Genomic DNA, 23092 nt, shown 5'->3' on the forward strand with positions numbered 1-23092 from the left:
CAAAGACTTCAATACTTCCAAAAACTTCCCAAATTGTTTATCCAATTTCGCTTTCTGGAACCTTTGTGAGAATGGTAAAGGTGGCATGAAGGCTTTAGGTGCTACATATTTAGGTTCTTCCTCTTTGCTCTCTCTCTCCTTACTTCCTTTTTCTTCCACTGAATTTTCTTTCTCAGCTCCAATTCTAGCTTCAACTTCAGCTTGTTCATCTCCTTCTCTGTTTTTCTCTTCTTCAATTTTCTCTTCAATCTTTTTATCTCCATTCTCCAATATTTTTCCACTTCTCAATGTAATAGCCTTGCAATGCTCCCTTGAATTTTCTTGCTGGCTAGGGAGCTTCCCAAATGCTTTGTTATTTGAAGAGCTAGCTTGTTGAGCTATTTGATTCTCTAACATCTTGTTGTGTGTTGCCATTTGATCTACTTTAGATGCTAATTGAGAAATCATTTCTTGTTGACTTTGATGGCTCACTAATAGAGTCTCAATCATGGCTTCCAATCTAGCTGTCTTGTCTGGTTGTGCTTGTTGTGGTAGAGGTGAAGCAAGTGCATTTTGAGGTTTAGGAATTCCAGGAGGAGGACCTCTATTCTGCTGAAAATTCTGATGTTGTTAATACCCAGAAGGTTGCTGAAAATTTTGATGTTATCCTTGTCTACCTCCCCAAGAGAAATTGGGGTGGTTTCTCCATGCTGGATCATAAGTTGCAGAAAATGAGTTACCACCTGGCCTTTGATTGTAGTTCCCCACATAATCCACTTGCTCACTTGAAAAATCTTGATTAAGTGCAGAAAAATCAGCTGCACAATTGACATTTGTAGCTCCAACTTCTGCTGAATTACTAGAACCTCCAGCTGAAGAATCTACTTTCATGCTTAGCTTGTCCATTTTCCTTGTCAAAGCATCAAACTTAGCATTAATCATATTCATGGCATCAAGCTCAAACATACCAGCTGGTTTCTTGATCTCATTCCTCTCACAACTCCATTGGTAGTTGTTATAAGCAATTTTATCAAGAGCAGAAAAAGCTTCATCTTTAGATTTCTCCATAAGATCTCCTCCAGAAGATGCATCAATTGTACTTCTAATAGCTGGTGAAACTCCATTGTAAAAGTGTTGAACAAGCATCCACTTAGGAATCCCATGATGTGGACATCTCCTTTGCAAATCCTTGTACCTCTCCCATGCTTCATACAAGCTCTCATCATCTCTAGGTTTGAAAGAAGTCAGCTCATTTCTTAGCTTAGCTGTCTTGCTTGGTGGAAAATATTGAGCTAAAAATGCTTGAGAAAGTTCATCCCATGTTGTGATAGAACCCGGTGGCAAAGAATGTAACCACTCTCTAGCTCGGTCCTTCAAAGAAAAAGGAAATAATCTGAGTCGAATTACATCATCAGAAACTCCATTTATCTTCAACATATCACTGATCTCAAGAAAGTGTGCTAGATGCACATATGGACTTTCACTTGGATTTCCTCCAAATTGTGATTGTTGTACCATCTGACAGAGTGCAGGCTTCAGTTCAAAATTATTAGCTTCTACTCTTGGTCTTGTGATACTTGGCATGAAATCCCCAATGTTAGGATAGGCATGATCCTTCACAGAGCGGTTGTTATTGTTGTTGGCCATTTCTTCTTGTAATTGCTCTTGCTCTTGTGCTCTTTCTTGTTGTTGTTGAGCTTTAATTTCAGCTTTTCTCCTTTTAGATTCTGCTCTTAAAGCTTTTGCTGTCTTTTCTATTTCTGGATCAAAGAATAAATTGATTTCTTCACTTTTTGTCCTTCTCATAAAATAAAGTACCTGAAAAAATAAAATAAACAAATTCTCAAAGTAAAATGGTAAAAAGAAAATAAAATAAAACGCCCAAATTAACCAAACAAACAATAGTTTAATATCAAACAAAAATCAAATCCCCGGCAACGGCGCTAAAAACTTGATGTGGCAAATCCACAAGTATACGGGTCATCTCAAGTAATAAAGTGATGAATCAAGTATCGTTCCCACGAGGATTTACAGTTTGAGTACCAAACTATGAATGAAGCGATTATTTGGGCTAATGATTAATGAATGAATGGTAAATGTAAATGTAAATGAGCGAAGTAAATTGATTAATCTAATTGGAATATGTAAAGAGCAAGTAAATAAATTCTAAATCTAGTTTGCAATTAAACTAAATTGATAATGGGTAATTTAAATGAAAGTCTAATTATGTTAAAAGTGATTCTAGAGTTAGGGGTTTATGCATAAATTAATTGGGATTTATCTTGGGCATTCCAATTTTTAGGGAAAAATAGAGTTTGAAGGAAATTGATTCTAAATTCCTTTGATATCTTTTTCAAGCAAACCAAAGTGTGTTCTAAAATAACCAAACCTACTTTCGTATGTTATTTGATTACTTTAAAACCCATTAAGTTTTGTAACCAATCATTAATTCCTCTTTAAAACCCAAGTTTATTTCTAAATCTGGGTGATTTTAAGTTCCAATCCTTGATTATCTATTAATGACTTTCAACTTTCGGTCCTTCAATCAAAGATTAACACAATACCCAATGGGTACCAACATTAGGCAAGTAAATCAAGCACACAAGGAAGAAATCAAAACTCATATTTATGTAAAATAAGGAAATACCCAGTCCAAATCCACAAATTAATCTAAAACATATTTCCCAACTCTGAAATCTAAAGAGTTTACTCACTCATGATGGTATTTACAAGAAAGATTGATGGAAAAGTAAAGAAAAACATGATAAGAGAACTAAAATAGAAAAACCCAAGTAGAAGAACCCAAAACTCTGGTTTCTGGAGCTCCAAAAATGGTTGCAGCAGCTCCTCCCCAAAAGAAATGGCGTCTCCTCTCTCTCTCTATTAAATTTTCTTTCCTTTTTGTTTTTCCTTCCTTTCCTCTTGTGGCAAAAACTAGGAAATGATGAATTTATATCGTCCCAAAAAAAGTTGCCTAAAAGTAAATAAGAGCCAAGGAGTGGATAGGAAATGAGGTGTAAAATTATCCAAGTCAGCAGCATTATTCACGTTCTGGGCAGTCTGCTTAGGGTTCGGCTTAACCCTAAGCAGCTTTTTAGCAAATTTCAGCTTCTAGTCGCACTATCTGCTTAAGGTTAAGCAGACCCTCAGCAAATCTCGGCAGACTGGAATGAAATGGGTTTTCTTTCTGCTTATGCATGACTTCCAGCTTGATCTGTGCTGCACCTTAAGCACTGCCACTTTACCCTAAGTAGGATCTTAAGCAATTCTCGGCAGGTTATGGAGTAAAAGCTTGAATATGTAGGATTTAAGCCGCGCTTGACTTTCAGCTTGATCTGTGCTAAGGTTAAGCTTATATGACATACCCTAAGCAACATCATAAGCAAAGTCTTAAGCAAATTTCAGCTAACTTGCTCTTTCAAAGCTTGATTTCTTCAACTTTCCTCCATGCTTAAAGAATTCCCAATTTTTTCAAATCACTTCCTAATGCACTCATTGATCTTCGATTTGCCACAAAATCCTATCAAAAACAACAAAATTACAAAAATCAAATATAAAGTATCTAAAGTTAACAAATAAGCTAAAATAAAGCTAAAAACATAAAATATACTAAAAATATAAGGATAAAATGAATGCATAACTACCCTAAAATGCCTATATGAAATGAGTGTAATACAAGGGCAGAATCTTTTCGACACGATTTTGTCTTCATCCAACGTCCGATCAAGGCGATTCAAGTGGCATTGGAAAGCTTATTCCAAGAGCTTTCTTTTGATACCAATTTTACAGCATTTGGTAGTCAGATGAGTGAGATATGGTAGAAAGAAATTTTAGGTTTTTTAAGCTTTCCAATCAGATCTAGGATGATTTGGCCATTGGATCAATGATCCGAGACCACCGATGAACTCAGCACATCGAGACCTTTGAGATGGACCGACCTCGTTCGGTTCGGACACCGTTTAAAAGGGGCAATCATTGGATGGTCTAGATTGTTTGATGAGATTTTTGGGCTTTTTCAATTTTCAAAAATTAAAAATAATTTTATGATAATTATTGATAATTTTTTGGCTTTATTTAAGTGTGATCGGATCGATGATAGCTCACCAGCACCTAGGATTGAGTTTTTGGCTAGATCAATCCGCCTGGCGGCCCATCTTGGAGCATAGTCAATATTACAGTCAACCCTAGTATTTTCAGACATTTCGGACATGTTTCAGTTGTCAGATTTGACATAAGTAAATCAGAACTCTAAGTTATTCATTTTTGCCTAATACTAGGTTTAGAATAAAATTCATAAAATATTTGTGGGTAGTCAAAAATTTGTGATTCCTTTTGCAATAGTCTTATAATATTATTAAGGACTAAATGGTGAGTTTATAGAATTTTTAAAGTTTTTTTAGATTTTTTTTTGAAAAATATTAGTCTTAAGCCTTATAACTAATTTGTCTGATTACATGAGTTTTATTTGGTTTGGAGGGCCCAGGAGGGGCCATGTGATGTTGTTAATATGTGGATTTGAGGATTGTGATCTTAGAAATGTTGTTTGAGACACTTTGTAGGTTGGATAGGTCCTAGGTACAAGGGAGACTCTGTCGATTTTTTGGCATAAATTAGGGTGTCTTTGCCTCTTTAAATTCTTGATTTGAGTTAGCACTGATAAATACATAATATAATTGTTTAGATGATAAGGGTTAGCCATCTTCCTCCACCCAGCCACCACAGTAGTCTCCGGTGATCAATAAGTAGATATTGATTTTATTTACAATTTTAATATTATTATATATGTAAGGCATGCTCATGCATTCACTTATAGATATATGTATATAGTTAAATTTTTAGGTATGTCTTGTACTGCATTATATGATGAAATTGTTATGGATGTTTCTTTACGGTAATTTGGAGCTGTGTGCGTGTGTCGGCATGCGTGAGGTGTGGTATTGGATACGGGTAGGATGGATAGATCGGCTGGAGCTTGACTCACTGGGACTCCTCCTTTTTTGTGGATAAGTCAGGGTGAGTACGGTTTTGAGCTAATCTCGCTGACCCTCACATCCAATTATCAAGAGAAAATCTGACTTTGAGTTAATATCACTGACAGAGATTAAAATTAAGAGAGCTGTACAGGAGATCAGCCCCCATATGTATATTTATACGTGGATATGACATATGAATTTGTGAGTGCTCCAAATTACCCTTTGTGTGAATATTATGTGACTTGATGAAATATATGAATATGTTGCATTTCATTCTTAAGAATGCATTAGACTTAGATAGTTATAGAAATTGTATTTAAAATCAATATCTTACACTATGAGTCAAACGCTCACTCCTGTTTACCATATTTTTCCAGGCTATAGAAGAATTTATTTTTCAGAATAATCTGCTTCCTTTCTTACAGGTTTATTAGTAGCTACTCATTTGTATCATTATTTCCTTAAATTATAATCTAGAACTCTGCATGTATTAGTAGTAGCATTGATCTAGTCAAGGACTGTGTTAATTTAAGTTGTTAGTGTTAATAAATGAAATTTTTTTTTATGATACTTAAATAGTTTATAAATAATGGCATCAGAGTTGAGGTGGGCTTCTCTAACTTTAGTCTCTGATGGTTATTGAGTTGGGTTAGCTCAAATAAAAATATAATATTTTATTTTAATTTATTTGCATGTTGGGCATTAATTTTGGCCCTGGTTATGGACTTGAGAATAGTAAGGCTTATTACGGGTCTCGGGAGTTTTATATCGATCCAGGTCCTAGTGCCAGTCTGGCCCCGGGGATTGAGTCGTGACATAATAGAGAAAAATGAAAAATAAATTAGTGAAATAATTTGATTTCAATATGGAGTCTCATTAGAGATAAAAGTTGAAACTAAATCTAACTTATTTTACTATTTTGCATTAGGTTTGATTCTTCATTTATAATCCAATGAAAACCATAAAATAACCATCAAATCATAATTGAATCAAGAATTCATTTATACATATATTTTTCTATAATTTTTAAATATTATATATATATACACACACACATACACACACGCACGTTAAATCACAAAATAATTCTTAATTATAAGAGTGCTATTATATTAGTTAATATGCATAATCTTTAATTGTATATATATACTTTATAATTAAAAATTATATAATTTCTTTCATAATTGACTTAGTACTAATTCAATTATAGGGACCAATCAATCAAAGATTTAGCACATATTATATTGTTATGCACTGATTATATGGAGATAAGATATACATAGCACATTTAATTATAATATGTTACATGATTTAAGTACTATTTCTAATTGAATTATAAGGAGAATTAATGAAATCTAACATATATGATAGCGTCATGTACTAATTATATAGAGCTAAGATATAAATAATGCATTTAATTATAATATTTTTTATGAATGGTTTAAATGCTAATTGAATTATAAAGAGCAATTGATAAAAGATTTAACATATATTATATTGCTATGTATTAATTATAAAGAGTTAGGTATACATAGCACATTTAATTACAATATATTTAATAATTAATTTAAGTACTAATTGAATTATAAGGAGCAATTGATGAAAAATCTAGCACACATTATAGTATCATGTATTAATTATATGAAACTATGGTTTGCATAGCTTATGTAACTATAATGTATGATTTAATTTATACACTTATAATGTGGGATGGGTAGAATTCAATTCAAATCTAAAAATTGATCGAACCAAATTAATTTAAACATTTGGTTCGATTTAAAATATTTAAGAAATAAATTTTTTGGTTCGGTTATGAGAAAAAAATTTTAGTTATTATTTTGTTATGAATGTTGAAATCAATGATTGAATCTAACATTCGAGCATAGAAGAAAAAAAAATGGAGATTTAAAAGAGCTGAATACTTGAACCAAACTAAATCATTTTATTTTTTGTTGATTTGTTTTAGTTGTTTTTGTAGTTTGGTTTGGTTTTAATTTTAGATGAAATTCAATTTTTGAATTTTTAATTTGATTCAGTTCAAAAATCTAACTGACCATTTATACACTTATATGTATTTAGCATTTAATTTAATATTATTAAATTAATATTTTACTTATGACAATTTATTATTTTTATTTTATTATATCCATAAACAATTAAAATTTAATTAGTTGTGCAAACTTTGGCAGGTCATGCATAGAACATCTACGACAAAGAACAAAATATTTCCTTAAGATCTAGAAAAAAAAAATTTTCTTTAAAATGTAAACGTAGAAACGTAATCTTATTTTTTTTTTTAGATAATATTGACAATGATGAGTGCTGCAAGAAATTAAATTAAGAATTATACTCATTAAATTTAAGAAAGTGGTCAATCATTGAACAATAAAATAATAATAAAATTGTTGAAAGTAAACATTTGATCAAAATAAAATTCACTTAATAAAACATAATATGGGTAAATTATTATAAGAAAAACTAAGAATGATAGAACTCAATTTCAAATAAAAAATTTGTTTTCTTATATTTTATATAAAATATTGTTGGCGTTATCATGTATTGTAATGTTGTTAAAAAAATAATTTTATTATTTTAATATTTTAAAAATGAAAATTTATTTAAATTAATTTTAAATTATATTTTAATACTATTTAATTTATATATTTAAAAAAATTACTTTCCTCCGTAATAGTGTCAAGAATAATACTAAACAGTGCGAAGTACGCTGTAAATTTTGCAAATAATCTTATTGTCAACTCCAACAAAGCTAGCCACTAGCTAATGTCAAAACTGAAATTATTATAATATAGATTGTTGCCATTAATTAATTTCTCCTGTAAGCGGCCGCTTGAACTCTATCGGCAACGTCAATCTGGCTGCAAAAGACATCTTTAATACATAAAGATTTTCCCTTTTTTCTTTTTTTTGAAAATAAGGATTTTCTGAATTTCCCATATAGAGAGATGCTTTTATAATCTATCCTTTAATTGTGACATAATCCAGGGAGCTAAATTTGAGTTTGATCTTGCAGGAAGCGCCAGCTAGAAAGGCTATGGAGATCAATGTTAAGATTGTCAAGAAAGAAATCGTAAGACCATCATCTCCAACCGCAAATCACCTTAGAAATTTCAAACTTTCCCTCCTGGATCAGTTCTCGCATGCAGCTTATGGATCTATGGTTCTGTTCTACTCGATAATTGGTACTGCCAATCAACATTTTGCGGTTTTTGAAAGATCCCAGCAACTAAAGAGATCATTATCTGAAATCCTGACTCGATTTTACCCATTGGCTGGTAGAATCAAAGACAATGCCATAATCGAATGCAACGATGAGGGAACTCTTTTTGTTGAAGCAAGAGTTGATTGCCTCCTCTCCAAGCTCCTTGAAAAACCTAATAATCAGGTGATCAGAAAATTCATTCCTGTTGACATTATTGAATCCTCCGAAGAACACAGGGACAGTGCTTTTTACTTGTTCAAGCCTCCTTTTTTTCTTGTGGTGGGTTGGCGATTGGTGTGTCTATTTCTCACAAAATAGTTGATGCAAGCGCAGTAAGCACTTTCATCAAGGGTTGGGCAGCCGCAGCTTATGGGGCTCATGACGAGGCGGTCCTGCCACTATTTGAAGTATCATCAATCTTTCCACCGCAGAATTTGCCGTTTAAAATGTTATCTGTCAAGTTCAATGAAGAGAAGTGTGTTACAGAAAGATGTGTCTTTCAAGCCTCAAAAATTGCTGCCCTGCAGACAAAAGCTACCAGCGAAAGTGTTACACCCAACTCGAGTGGAAGCAGTGACTGCACTTATTTGGAAATGTGCAACGAAAGCATCAAGATCAAACTCAAAGCAGTCGAGGCCATCTGTTCTGGCCCAGTCTGTGAATATACGCAAAAGAATGGTGCCTTCTTTGCCTGAAAACACCATGGGAAACCTGATGGATCACTTCGCTTCAAGGGCAACGGAGAGTGACATAGATTTGGCAAACTTGGTTGTTCAAATGAGGAAAGGAATGCAAGATTTTGGTGATAATTATGTGAAGAAACTCCAAGAAGGCAATCTTGTGATCGCTATCACTAAAGCTTTGAAAGAATTTGAGAACTTGCGCCATGGAGGAAATACAGACTTCTATATATTCATCAGCTTGTGAGGTTTCCATTTTATGGTATCGACTTTGGGTGGGGAAAGCCTACCTGGGTGACTTCTCCTAGTGACCCTTTCAAGAACATTATTGCATTGATAGATAGCAGAGATGGGGATGGAATTAAGGCTTGGGTGACTTTGACAGAAGAAGATATGGCATTGTTTGAACGTGATCAAGAACTGCTTGAATTTGACAGTGTCATGCCCAAGTGTTCTCCCTAAATATCTCATAATAGGTTTTCTTCCTAGAGCTTGTCGCTGGTTAATTTGGTCTTGCAGTTGCTGTATTTATGATTGTGTATAGTGTCATTTGTGTGTTAAATATTGTCGGATTTGTTTGTGCCAAATAAATGAGGCTTTCTCCCAAGCATAAATAAATCTCATACCAAATAAATATGATTAGTAAAAGATTATTGGGATTTTTAGGAAAGATGTTATAATTAAATTTGAACTTCATTAGATTGGGTTGAAACATGAGGAGATGTCATATTGTAAGTACTTCAATTGAACTAGGTATTCTTTTAACATTAAATATTATAAAAATTTTAAAAATATCAAATTTTTCTTACTCAAACATGGTCTATTGATAATCATGATACAAGATGTATAAGGCTATACATAGAGAATTCAAGGTCAAAGCAGGCCTATCATGCTCTTCCCCCTTTTTTTTTTTCAATTTTTATTGTCTTTATAAGATAAAGGAAGAGAGAAAAATAGAGAGACTTAAATTTGAAATTTATTAAATTAAAAATTAATACTCATCTTAGAATTATGCTTATACTCTTTAGTCATTTGTATAAGATCCGCCTATAATTAGATCTAGAATTGGATAGAAACTGGTTAAAATTAAATTATTTAAAAGTGATTAATCAGAATTATTTAGTTTAGTTTTAGATAAAAATAATTTTTTGAAAAAATAAATTATTAATTTTGATTAAAATTAAATCATACTGAAATTGAAATTCAAAGGATTTTGTTACTCAATTTTGATTCTTTTAAATTAAAATTTTTAATTTTGATTCAAATCATATTAATGGCCATGTCTAATAATATATATTATGTAGCCAATAGTTTTGAAAATCGGATTGGACTAATTGGAATCTGTTCTGATTTGATTTAACTATTAAATCTGATTTTTAAGAATCGGAGTGAATTGATTGTAAATCGGCCAGGAAACCCAGCCTGGTTTGAAATTGATTTTTTAGCTGTTCAATCAAAAAATTTTAGAATGGGCAGCACTGAGTATTGAAACTAGGATGCAAGAAAACCAACCCTTTAATTTACGCCACCTTGGCAATTGTTAAAAACAACATTAATATTTATTAAATTTAATAACTTAATTATTAAATAAAATTATTTCTTTCATTAATTGAAATTATATTATATTAATTTAAAATAATTAATATCTATTAACACATAAATAATTCAAATGAAGCTGAAAAAATTTTCCCACTTTTGACTAATTTATGATGTAAATAATTTATTATATTAGTATCTTAACTTGGATTATTAAATTATTTTTTTATATTATTATTATTATAAAATATCATCTATTGTGTTATATAATTTATTATTTTAATATTTATTTTTTATTAGTATGAATAAATTATTATTATAAGATTTTAATTTTAAGTATCTTTTATTATAAATAATTAAATATTATTATTTAAAAGTTTAATTAAAAAATTTAAAAAAATGCATATTAAAATTAGCTAATTTTATTTTAATAATTAACTATAAAATATATATATATATATATATATATATATATATATATATATATATATATATATATATAACTATTAATTATAATAAAATAGTATTATTAATAATTTTATAATATTTATTAATTATATATCGGTTAAAATTTTGGTTAAATTTAAATCTTATCTTTCTGCCTCCACAATTCAATGATCGAGTCAGGTTTAAGAACCTGATTCCAAATGTGTGTTTTAGATGTCTTGGAGTTTGAAACCTTTCAGGGGCTATCTTAAATTATTTTAGCAGTTTCCCACAGAGTTTCATTATGCACTTTGTTGGATTGGATTGCTGCTTACAATTAACAACTGAAACAATTAAGAAAACAAATAAAGATAATCTAGTCAAACCTTACCAAACTATTAATCTTCCCATGTGACAACTGACATGTTGAATTCTTGATCCTTTTGCAAGAAAAATTAATCAGATGATAATGGAGATCATTACTAGAGAAACCATCAAACCATCCTTCCCAACCCCAATTCACCTCAGGAATTTCAAGCTCTCTCTTCTCGATCAGCTTGCTCCTGTATGTTATGGTCCCCTGCTTCTCTTCTACTCCTTAAATGCCCAAATCAATCCCCAGCTGACACTTTCAGAAAGATCCCAGATTCTAAAGACATCGTTATCTGAAACCTTAACCCGATTCTACCCACTAGCCGGTAGGATCAAAGATGATACATCAATCGAATGCAACGACTATGGGGTTGTTTTCGTTGAAACACGAATCAACTGTTTTCTCTCAACGTTTCTGGGAGAACCTGATGCCCAGATGATAACAAAATTGATTCCTATTGAAATTGAATCCCCAGAAGCATGCACGGGCAGTTTGCTACAGGTTCAAATCAATTGCTTTTCCTGTGGTGGATTGGCGATTGGAGTGTGCATTTCGCAGAAAATATCAGATGCACTCACGGCGACCATATTCATCAAGGATTGGGCAGCCACGGCTGCTAGTGCTAGTTCTAGTGCTGGTTGTGGGTCAACCCTGCAGGCTGAGGCTCTGCTCCCATTATTTAACGCATCATCGATCTTTCCGCCTCAAAATTTTTCGTTCAAAATGCCAATTGCCCAGCTGAAGAAAGAGGGGTACGTTGCAAAGAGATTTTTCTTTGAAGCCTCCAAGATCACTGCTCTTAAGGCTAAAGCTTCCAGCGAAAGTGTGAAAAATCCAACAAGAGTTGAAGCCTTGACAGGGCTTATCTGGAAATGCGCAATGAATGCGTCAAGATCAAACACAGATTTCAGGCTATCTATACTGTCCCAATCTGTGAACATGCGCAGAAGGATGGTGCCTTCCTTGCCTGAACATACTATTGGGAATCTTGCAGGACACTTTGCTTCACTGGCAACAGAGGGCGATATAGAATTGTCAAGCTTGGTTGGTCAGCTGAGAAAAGGGATGAAAGATTTCAGAGAGGATTATGTGAAGAAACTTCAAGGAGATGATGCTTTTGTGGCAAATCGTGAATCTTTCAAGGAAGCAGTACACATGCGTCAAGAAGTTAATATAGACTTCTATATAAGCACTAGTTTGTGCAGGTTTCCATTTTATGGTATTGATTTTGGGTGGGGAAAACCTGCCTGGGTCACAATTCCAAGTGGGGCATTCAAGAATGTTATTTTAATGATGGATAGCAGAGATGGGGATGGAATTGAAGCTTGGGTGACTCTGAGTGAAGAAGACATGGCATTTTTTCAACGAGATCAAGAGCTGCTTGCTTTTGCTTCTTTGAATCCTAGTGTAATCTCCACCCCCATCACCCCCCAAGTCTTCTCTCTAAATATTAAGAAATATATGCGCGCGTATTGTTGTTTTGATTTGTTTTGTTTTGAGCATTGTAGTATTGTGGGTAGGCAGCTGCCTTGACTAATTGATTATCCATGATTTGCCTTGGGGTGTGGTAATTGTACTTTTCTGAGTTGTATGCAACAGGACATATAAGTTGGTACCCATTGAAATATAAAAATTGCCATCGTTCATTTTTCACGAGAAATTATAAAAAATATATTTGATATTTTTATTTTTAAGAAATTTTTTTTTAAATTCGATTCTTATTCTTATGTAATACTCTTATATTTAATAGGCAAATTTCAACATAAATCCCATGAAATAAGACATACAAATGTTATCAAATTTTTTTCTCTAATAAAAGTCAAGAAATAATTAATTTATGCATTCATTCTCTCTTCATGCCTCCCTAGACTCTAACGCAGCAAACTAGCTTGTGCAAAACACACATAGTTTTCTTATAAGGGACCGTTGAGCCTAGTCGGCATTATCGGCAGCAATTCCAATTTGCTGGACTTGCATGAATGTTGTTGCCGCTTGCGAAATGGAGGGCTTAACTGAGCTCAATTAAAAAGTAAAAATTAAAAATTAAAGTTTTCTCTATAATTGAAATTAATATTCAGAAAATAATTTTTAAATTGATAGGAATCTTTCCATGGGCAGGGATCTGGGCCTTGGTGGGGAGATGTGTTTTACACAAACATGGGCTAGAGCCTTTGTAGTCAAGTCTTTTAATGTTTCATTTCGGCCATGGCCCTATAAAAACATACATCTCTGAGCCTTTCATAGTCTTTTAATGTAATTATCTTTGATTAAAAAAATAAATGGAGAAAAAAAATTTACTACAATAGCATCACTATAAAAGGAAATAAATTAAATATTTTCCATATTAATTAGACTAAAATAAGAGTAGCGATGGCAACGGGTAGGGTATCGGCTAAAATCATCATACCAGAACTCGAACCCAATTAATATTTTCAAAACCCGAACTTGTTTCGAATCCGATTAAAATTTATTTTTAACTATCTGAATCCGTTCCAAACTCTATTGTTATTACCTGAAAAATATCCAAACCCGTTTAATTTTATATATTTAATTAATAATCTATATAAAAATTATTTTTATTAATAATTTATATTTTAAAATTTTAATAATTTCATAAAATATTTCAATTTTGTTTTATATAAAATAAAAAATATAAAAATTTATAAATATTATTAAAAAATATATTTTTTATATTTAATTAAATATTTATCTAAACAGATTCAGATAACAGATACTCAACATATAAAATCCGAATTCGTCATGGATATTAAATTTCAAATCCGAACCCGTTTCAAATCTAATTATATACTACCCAAACCCGTCTTATTAGGATTCGGTCAAATCGGGTACCCGCAAAAATCTGATCCATTGCCATCCTTGGGAATGAGCTGCTATTAAAACTTATAAATTTAACAGAGTCCTTATTTCTATATAACACACTTTATATCCGATATGGGATCCTGAAAGATTAGCCCATAGGCAACTCGATTAATTTGCGAACCTTAATTAGGGCCACACTGGGACACTTAGCTCTCTCTCATTTCACTCAAAGAGAGAGAGTGTTAAATACTTACTAATTAAAGCAAAGTTATCTACACATACCATAAGATAATTATGAATAAATATGTAATTTAATTTTTAATTTTTTTTATATTTATATAATTATTAAAAAAATACAAATGCTAAAATTTACCAAAGAATCTATCAATGTTGATTTTGTAAAAGAAAGAGCAAAAGATCAAAAATGGCCGAGGCAATGAAAGTTGAGATTGTGAGCAGAGAGATGATAAAGCCATCTTCTCCAACTTCCCCTGAGCTTAAAATCTTCAAGCTATCTCTTATTGACCAGCTTCATCCTTCTCTTTTCACACCTATTCTTCTCTTCTACTCCACGAATAACAACTCCATACCTGCTGCAAATAAGTCCCAGCATCTAAAATCATCACTTTCAAAGTATCTTACTCTTTTTTACCCTCTTGCAGGAAGAATCAAAGACGATAGCTCAATTAATTGCGACGATGAAGGAATTGTCTATATTGAAGCTCATGTCAATTGCCCCCTCTCAGGAATTCTAAAACAACCTCCTCAAGTTGAGGTACTTGAACCATTTCTTCCTGGAATTGATCAATCTATTGAAGTGATCACTGATCAGCCTTTACTCTTTGTCCAAGAAAACTTGTTCACATGTGGTGGAATAGCAATTGGGCTTCATATTTCACACAAGATCGCTGATGCAGCCACCATTGTAACCTTCCTAAACGGCTGGGCTACTGTGGCCGCAGATGGTTCCAGGGGGATACTTGTTCCAAATCTCACTGCATCTTCTGTTTTACCGCCTTTGGATTCAACTCCCAAATTACCAGCTGTTGCGATAAAGGCCATAGCAAGCAAGCCAGCAACAAGAAGGTTGGTGTTTGATGCCTCTAGTATTGCTGCTCTTCAGGCAAAAGTTGCAAGTTCAAGCGTGCCAAACCCAACGAGAGTAGAAGCTGTGACTGCAATTATTTGGAAACATTCAACCAAAGCTTCAAGATTGAACTCGGGGTTTTCAAAGCTCTCTATGGCTTTCCAAGCTGTTAATATACGTAAAAGAATCGTCCAAAGCTTGCCTGAAAACGCTGTTGGAAACATTTTGGGAAGCTATTCTGTCTTGATCAGGGAGAAAATAGAATTGCAGAGCTTGGTTAGTTCATTGAGAAAAGGGTTACAAGAATTTATCAAGAGTTGGTTGGAACATTTTCAAAGAAATGATCTGCTGTCTGCAATTCTTGGGCACGTAAAGGAAATTTCTGGGTTGCCAGAGCAAGAGAGTACTGATTTCTACAACTTCTCTAGTTGGTGTAAAATGCCACTATATGAAGCTGATTTCGGGTGGGGAAAGCCAACATGGGTCGCTATACCTATAAAGGAGCCATATAATGTTTCGGTAATAATGGATACAAGAGACGGTGGTGGAATAGAAGCTTGGTTATGCCTGAGCGAAGAGGACATAGCCTTTCTGGAACATGATGAAGAGCTACTTACATATGCTACCTTTAATCCAAGTATCATATAGTTAGTGTTGTATGCTAAAAAAGGGGGCAGAAAAATTAAACATCAATTACGTTTCATTATTTTTAAGGTGCAGAATTTGAGATTAATGTTTTCTCTCTTATGCATAGTGGATAGTCATTTGTCTTCAATTTTTGATTCTTTGGTGAGGCTTCTCATTCAGGGAGCAGTGTTTCTCTTCAGGTTTATTTTCAGTTTTGAGTCCAGTCTTAACGAATTATCTGGTCTTTGGCATTTGGTTGTTTGGATGTTTTATTCTGAAGAGCTCTGTTTGGGGCACTTTGTTTTAGGCTTTTAATCTTGCTATTTGTTAATTATTTGTCCTTCAACTTCCTTTGTTACTTTGTGCAATCTCTTTGGTGTTTGATGCTATGCTTTGAAAATTACTTTTTTAAATATATTAATTTGATAATATTAAAAAATAATTTAAAATTAAATTTAATAAATTTTAATCATAAAAAATATAAAAATAACAAAATAATTTTTTTCAAACTCTTTTTTTATAGCATTTAAAATAATAATTTTATTAAAAAAATAATTTTAATGCTCCGAACTCAATGTCAATCTTTGCCTTGTTGTATCGTCTAAATTTAACATTTTTGCTATTTCCTTGTTGCTGCAAGAAGTTTTCTTCTTAATTAATGATTTATTAAAATTATTGTATAAATATCACAATCAATAGAAGCAAAGCAAATGATGAAAAAAAAAAATCACATTCACTATAAAAATAGAAATTTAAATCATTAACATATAAAAGTAGTGGTATATTTCCACCATTATATACCATCAGTGTAAAAAGAAATAAATTAAATATTTTCTATTAATTGGACTATCCATTAAATTATTATTGATTGTGAATATTTGCTTGCATATTTAGTAGGTCAGTCAATATAAATCGAAATAAATTTAATAATTTTATTAATTATTAATTTTATTATAATTATTAATCATGGTGAAACTTATTAATACAATCAAAGATTATAATAAATTAATATATATATATATATATCAAATTTACAGTATAATTTTCTTTTTTTACATATTAATTAAATTAAATATTTTTTTAGAGAGTATACTTACTAATTAAGGCTTAATTGTTTTTTTCTCCAAGAAAGGAAAGGAACAGAAAAGCAGATTACAGCAGGCAAATATTACCAATACTTACCAAGTAAAGCATGAGAATTAAATAGCCCCACTCTAAATGTTATCAATACCTACCATAATAATTTTCATGAGAAAGAAAAATTTACTTTTATAAAAAAAAAAAATTAGATAGAATTTAAATCAATTAAATTAATTTATGATAATATAATCATAAATAAACATGTGATTTAATTTTCAATTATCCTTTCATGTATATATAATTATGAAAAAATATGGATAATATAGAGCAATTTGATTAATGTAATCTACTGAATTTATTAAAAAATCTCTCATTATATATTCTAAAAAATGGAAAAAGACTCCCTTTATAAAAGGGTGGTTGTGTAAAAGAAAGAGCACAGATAAAAATGGCAGAGGCAGTGAAGGTTGAGATTGAGAACACAGAGATGATAAAACCATCTTCTCCAACTTCCCCAGAACTTAAAATCTTCAAGCTCTCCCTTATTGACCAGCTTCATCCTTCTTTTTTCACACCTATACTTCTCTTCTACTCCATGGATAAAAACTCCACACCTGCTTCAAATAAGTCCCAGCATCTAAAATTGTCACTTTCAAGGTATCTTACTCTTTTTTACCCTCTTGCAGGAAGAATCAAAGACCATAGCTCAATTAATTGCAACGATGAAGGAATTGTCTTTATTGAAGCTCAAGTCAATTGCCCCCTCTCAGGAATTCTAAAACAGCCTCCACCAGTTGAGGTACTTGAACGATTTCTTCCTGGAATTGATCAATCTCTTGAAGTGCGCACTGAGCAGCCTTTACTCTTTGTCCAAGAAAACTTGTTCACATGTGGTGGAATAGCAATTGGGCTTCAAATTTCACACAAGATTGCTGATGCAGCCACCATTGGAATCTTCCTTAAAGGCTGGGCTGCGGTGGCTGCTGATGGTTCCAGGGAGATACTTGTTCCAAATCTCACTGCATCTTCGTTTTTACCGCCTATGGATGTACCTCTCATATTACCAGCTGATGCGATAAAGGTCATAGCAAGTAAGCCCACCTCAAGAAGATTGGTGTTAGATGCCTCAAGTATTGCTGCTCTTCAGGCAAAAGCTGCCAGTTCAAGCGTGCCTAACCCAACGAGAGTAGAAGCTGTGACTGCATTTATCTGGAAACATTCAATCAAAGCTGCAAGATTGAACTCGGGGTTTCCAAAGCTCTCTGTAGCATCCCAAGCGGTTAATATACGTAAACGAATCGTCCAAAGCTTGCCTGAAAACGCTGTTGGAAACATTTTGGCATGCTATTTTGTCTCGGTCAGGGAGATAATAGAGTTGGAAAGCTTGGTTAGTTCCTTGAGAAAAGGATTACAAGAATTTAGCAAGACCTGGTTGGAACATTTTCAAAGAAATGATCCACTGTCTGCGTTTGTTGGGCTCTTAGAGCAAATTTCTGGGATGCCACGAGAAGGGAGTACTGATTTCTACAACTTTGCTAGTTGGTGTAAAATGCCACTATATGAAGCTGATTTCGGGTGGGGAAAGCCAACTTGGATTGCTATCCCTAGAATGGAGGTATATAATGCTGCGACAATAATGGATACAAGGGAAGGCGGTGGAATAGAAGCTTGGTTATGCCTGAGCGAAGAGGACATGGCCTTGCTCGAACATGATGAAGAGCTACTTGCATATGCTACCTTTAATCCAAGTATCATATAGTTATTGTTTTTTCTTTTTTAACAGAAATATCATATACTTCCTGTCATATGCTAGAAAGGGGGCAGAAAAATTACATAAGTGAGGTACACATTTGGTGGAAAATAATTTAAAAAAATAATAATAAATATATTTTAATTATATTTATGCTATATTTAATTTTTATGTTGTATTAAATAATCGCTTAAAATCTTTAACTTGTGTTGGTTTTTTTCATTTAAAATGTTTTATTTTAAATTAGGTGAGGTCTGATGACATATATTCTATGATTTTTCTAAATATTTAATGTTAATAAAATTCATTTGCTCATAAAAAAATCTTAAAATTAATGGAAGTTTAAGTGAATTTTTACTAATTTACTATATAAAAAATTGCGGTTATTAACTTGGATCGACTTATAAATGGATAACTTAGATATAAAATCGAATTAATTTTTTATTAAATAAAATAAAAAATTGACTCGAAAAAATTAAATGATCCAATGGTTAAATCAATGACCCGTTTACTAAATGAACTATTAATCCAATGAATTTAAAATTTTTTAATCAAATATTTTTTTAAAATATCAATTATATCAATATTTTAAAATTTATATTTAATCAATTAATTATATATTATTTAGTTATTATTCTTTTATTCATCTTATTTTTTATTTTTAATATATAATCCACATTTCAGAAGATGATTATTCAATTTTAATATTATTTTTATTTTATATATTAATTATAGATGTTGAGAACAAAAATATTTAAATAATGTTATTATATAAATTGTTGATGATATTATTAAAATATATGTAATTATAATCTAATAAATATTAAAATATTAATTATAAAAATAAAATTAATATATATTAAAGTTGAGCAACCCCATCAGCGTAGGATTTACTTCTTTCTAAATATGCATATTATAGTAAAAAAATAATTGTAACCACATCTTTATTACTTAAATATTATTATATATTTATTTAACTTGATTTAGTTGAATAATTAAATACATATAACTCATTCCTAAGTTTAGGTTGTCACTCTTATTTCTACTAAAAAATTATTATATATTTTATTATTTAAATTAATCTTATTAATATTATTTATGGTAATCAAATATCTGTTTTAGTGTTCTTTCCTTTCACGGTAAACGATAATAAAAATGGGTATGATGATCTTCAAATCCTATTGTAGGTCCTTCTGATTTTTTTTTTTTAATGCCCTTCTGAGTTATCTTTTTGTTTTTCTCCCCTATATATTATAGAATCAGATCTTATATTTTGAAAATTACCCTTTTTTAGACCAGAAAAATAAAATTAATTTTTTTATTTAATTACAGCAAACCTGTTTTTTTTTTTTTTAAAAAAAAATTACAGCCAAGATATATTTGAATAATAAAATTGTTTACCAAATTCGGACAAAAAAGAATAATTTTTATGAAAATTTCATTTTCTTTCTATTAGATACTTTTTATTTATATATATTCATCTAATTAATAATTGACATATTATTAAAATAATATGATAAAATATGATGAGTCTCATAACAAAATATAATTTTTTATTTTTTTAATTAATTAGATATAAACTATACGCCTCTTTCTTAAATAATTATTTATTCTGTACATTGATTGAGAAATTAATCAAAGTTTTTCAGAATGAACAAGTATCCATTTAAAAGAAATTCTTATTTTTTTATTATTAAAAATTATATTCTCATATATTATTATTAAAAATACATAATAACTCTATTAATTAGTAATGAAAAATCAGCCTAATCACTTTAGATTTGAATCTCTACTTTTCTAATCTTCCACTAGAATAAAAATTAGAAAAAAATTAATGCATATATATTATTGAAAATTTTTTTAATAATTCCTACACTGAGAATAATACACCAAACAAATGAGTGACTGTCCATTTAAATTCGAATTGCAATACTTGAAGATTGTAACATCATAACATAAAATCAACAATTTTGGCTAAACCCTAACAAAGAAGGCTATAGAATATGCCAATTACATATATATGGACTTACTATCTATATATATAGTCTTTAGCATGTAACAAATTGAAGCAACTCTTCATCCTCTTTGAATTTTGCCATGTCTTCCTCCTTCAGGTGTACCAGTGCCTCTATTCCATCTCCACAGGCAGTGTCCATGAAAACAACCAGATTTTTGAATGTTAAGCTGGGTGACCCTGCCCACATAGGTTTGCTCCATCCAAAATCTGCTTCATATAAGGGAAACCTGCACAAACTAGTGAAGTTAAGCGTAGCCATCTCACCTCTAATGAAACTGTCAGCTCTTTCCTTGATAAAATCCAAGTGTTCATTGCCTTCTTGGAGTTTTCTCACATACTCTTTATCAATCTTGCTTATTGACGATCTGATCTTGTTGACAAGATCACAATTTTCTTCCCTAGAGGAATCAGTGGATGGAATAGTTATTGCAAGCCGATAATAGTTCCCAAAAGAGTGTTCTGGCAATGGTGGATTCATCCTTCTACGCAGGTTCACTGGGTGAAGCATCAAGTATTTCTTACTTGGGCTTGATTCTACCTCGGTGGCAGCCGTGAACCGGCTCCATATGAAAACTGATAAAGCTTCAATGCGTGAGGGTGGTCGCTGATTCTCCAAGCTTGTACTTGTAGCATATCTTGCTCTCAGAGACTCTATTGAGGTGGACCTGAACACAAACCTCTTTGTCGCAACATTTTTAGTGATACCAGTAGCCGGATTAAAGCCTGATATATTCCTGGGAGGGAAAAGGGTGGCTGAAACAAATTCAGGGCACGCTATATCAACTTCTCCGCGGGCAATTGCAGCCCAAGTTTTGACAAATGTTAAGGTTGATAATGCATCAGCAATCTTGTGTGAGAGGCACAAACCCAGACAAATTCCACCGCACTTAAAGATGTTGAATTGGATACCTAATGGGAACTCTTGAGCTTGATCTAGTTCAAATGGAAGCAACTTCTTGAATTCAGTGGGCTCTGTATTATCAACTGCATCAGAAAGTTTGGAGGACACTTGTGCCTGCAAATAAAGGATACCCTCGTCGTTGCAGTCCACGAAACGATTGTCTTTAATTCGTCCTGCTAATGGGTAGTAATAGGCTAAGATCTGAGATAGAGATTGCTTGAGCTCGTTGTATTTTTCAAGATTGTTGAATTTGAGTTCACCATCTGTTGGATAGAGGAGGATCAAGGGGTTATAGACTGGGGGAGATAATTGATCAAGAAAGGAAAGCTTGTAATGATGGAGGTGATCAGGGGTTGGAGAAGATGGTTTGATTATCTCTTTGGAGATTATTTCAATTTCAAGCTTCATTTTTTCACCAGCAAAGTTTAACCTACTCAAAAGAAAGTGTAATTTCTCTCTAGTGCCTCCATTGCAAGGAAACTTATATATAGAAACCGTATGGCATTACGTGTGGGCATGAAAAGATGTTTTCTCCTTGCAGAGAGGGCTTACAATGTCGCTATCAATTTTTTTTAGTGCAATTATTGAACACTGGGTTCTGGATATCCTTACCTACGTACCAATGTAAATTATTTTAATTGAATCATATTTTGCACGTTACACTCTTTTATTACTTTACAATTAGAAGTTTCATGTATAATTCTTTTCTTCTGGCAATGAGGAAAATCATGGCTACAGCCTATATGGTCACATGAACAAGAAAGATGAAGATAGCACCATGGCCTCAGATTTTTTTTATTTTGTTTTATTTGTTTTTGCTTTGAAAAGGTGGGAAAAGAGAATTTGAACTTGTTAAAGCTTATCTAATTAAATTGGTAAATGCATTTATTATCAGGCTAAGTTTATCAAAATCTTACATACCGAATTCATTCATTATCACTAAAATAAAAATCAATCAAGCTAAATCTTCTAATATAGACAAAACTACTGAGATAAGATTTCAATTGATGCAATATAAAAGTATCCAAATCCTCCTTGCTTCTGTACAAGTTTAAAGGTGCAATAATAAAATAAATATTTGATTCAATCAAGTTTTGGGCAAACGTGTAAAATTAGCAATAGAATAATTTTTTTCCTGCATTACAAGAAAACACAAAAGGCAACAGGATAGTAGAATGCCTCTGCCACTCATATGATATATCAAGAGATTTAATTAACATATTGGTGCGGTGGCTAATTAAAGGCCGTGGTGAAGCTTTGCTAATTTCTGCACCCTTTTCGTCCATTGGCGATTGAATTCATATATATTAATTAGTTTTTTATGAATGCCTCGCTGATAGAAGGTATTAAAAAATAGTACACCAATTACTTACAAAAAGAGTAATTTTACTTTGAATTTAAAGGTATGATGCTATCTCTTTATAGAGTATACATGCACCGTGGATCAAGAGGACCTTATAATTTGCTAGTTTACATATGCTTATCTTATTGATGATCTTGTTGAGCTAGACGGATATAGGCTTGTGTACACTTGTATTTTCTTAGGTTTAATTTTAAGCATGTTTGGGCTGTTTTTACCGGAAGAGGGACTCATCTTTCTCTCTTAAAATCTTCATCAATTCG

General features: G+C 31.9%; 4 protein-coding genes, 1 non-coding gene and 1 pseudogene across 5 annotated transcripts; 5 read left to right on the forward strand and 1 right to left on the reverse strand.

The window, feature by feature from the left end:
• The first annotated feature begins 1135 nt into the window (after window positions 1-1135).
• LOC131170160 (small nucleolar RNA R71) lies at window positions 1136-1242 on the forward strand. Its single transcript, XR_009141099.1, has one exon. It is a non-coding gene; the product is annotated as a small nucleolar RNA R71 (small nucleolar RNA).
• Window positions 1243-8004: 6762 nt separating this feature from the next.
• Window positions 8005-9314, forward strand: LOC131169592 (BAHD acyltransferase At5g47980-like; annotated as a pseudogene).
• Window positions 9315-11119: 1805 nt separating this feature from the next.
• Window positions 11120-12804, forward strand: LOC110660191 (BAHD acyltransferase BIA1-like). The gene has a single exon (XM_021818397.2). The coding sequence runs from the start codon at window positions 11278-11280 to the stop codon at window positions 12718-12720; it is 1443 nt and encodes a 480-aa protein (XP_021674089.2). The 5' UTR covers window positions 11120-11277; the 3' UTR covers window positions 12721-12804.
• Window positions 12805-14431: 1627 nt separating this feature from the next.
• LOC131169460 (vinorine synthase-like) lies at window positions 14432-15757 on the forward strand. Its single transcript, XM_058128691.1, has one exon. The coding sequence runs from the start codon at window positions 14432-14434 to the stop codon at window positions 15740-15742; it is 1311 nt and encodes a 436-aa protein (XP_057984674.1). The 3' UTR covers window positions 15743-15757.
• Window positions 15758-17226: 1469 nt separating this feature from the next.
• Window positions 17227-18661, forward strand: LOC110660133 (vinorine synthase). Its single transcript, XM_021818321.2, has one exon. The coding sequence runs from the start codon at window positions 17250-17252 to the stop codon at window positions 18558-18560; it is 1311 nt and encodes a 436-aa protein (XP_021674013.2). The 5' UTR covers window positions 17227-17249; the 3' UTR covers window positions 18561-18661.
• A 1772-nt stretch (window positions 18662-20433) lies between these two features.
• On the reverse strand, window positions 20434-21914 carry LOC110660132 (stemmadenine O-acetyltransferase-like). Its single transcript, XM_021818320.2, has one exon. It carries the CDS (start codon window positions 21875-21877, stop codon window positions 20600-20602), a length of 1278 nt encoding a protein of 425 aa, XP_021674012.2. The 5' UTR covers window positions 21878-21914; the 3' UTR covers window positions 20434-20599.
• Between the last annotated feature and the right edge of the window lie 1178 nt (window positions 21915-23092).

Source organism: Hevea brasiliensis, chromosome 10 (assembly GCF_030052815.1).
Source record: "Hevea brasiliensis isolate MT/VB/25A 57/8 chromosome 10, ASM3005281v1, whole genome shotgun sequence".
NCBI classification, from domain to species: domain Eukaryota; kingdom Viridiplantae; phylum Streptophyta; class Magnoliopsida; order Malpighiales; family Euphorbiaceae; genus Hevea; species Hevea brasiliensis.

What these genes read in the sequence shown, in the direction of transcription:
- LOC110660191 (XM_021818397.2), top strand. Translation starts at nt 11,278, where the DNA reads ATGATAATGGAGATCATTACTAGAGAAACCATCAAACCATCCTTCCCA.
- LOC131169460 (XM_058128691.1), top strand. Translation starts at nt 14,432, where the DNA reads ATGGCCGAGGCAATGAAAGTTGAGATTGTGAGCAGAGAGATGATAAAG.
- LOC110660133 (XM_021818321.2), top strand. Translation starts at nt 17,250, where the DNA reads ATGGCAGAGGCAGTGAAGGTTGAGATTGAGAACACAGAGATGATAAAA.
- LOC110660132 (XM_021818320.2), bottom strand. Translation starts at nt 21,877, where the DNA reads ATGAAGCTTGAAATTGAAATAATCTCCAAAGAGATAATCAAACCATCT.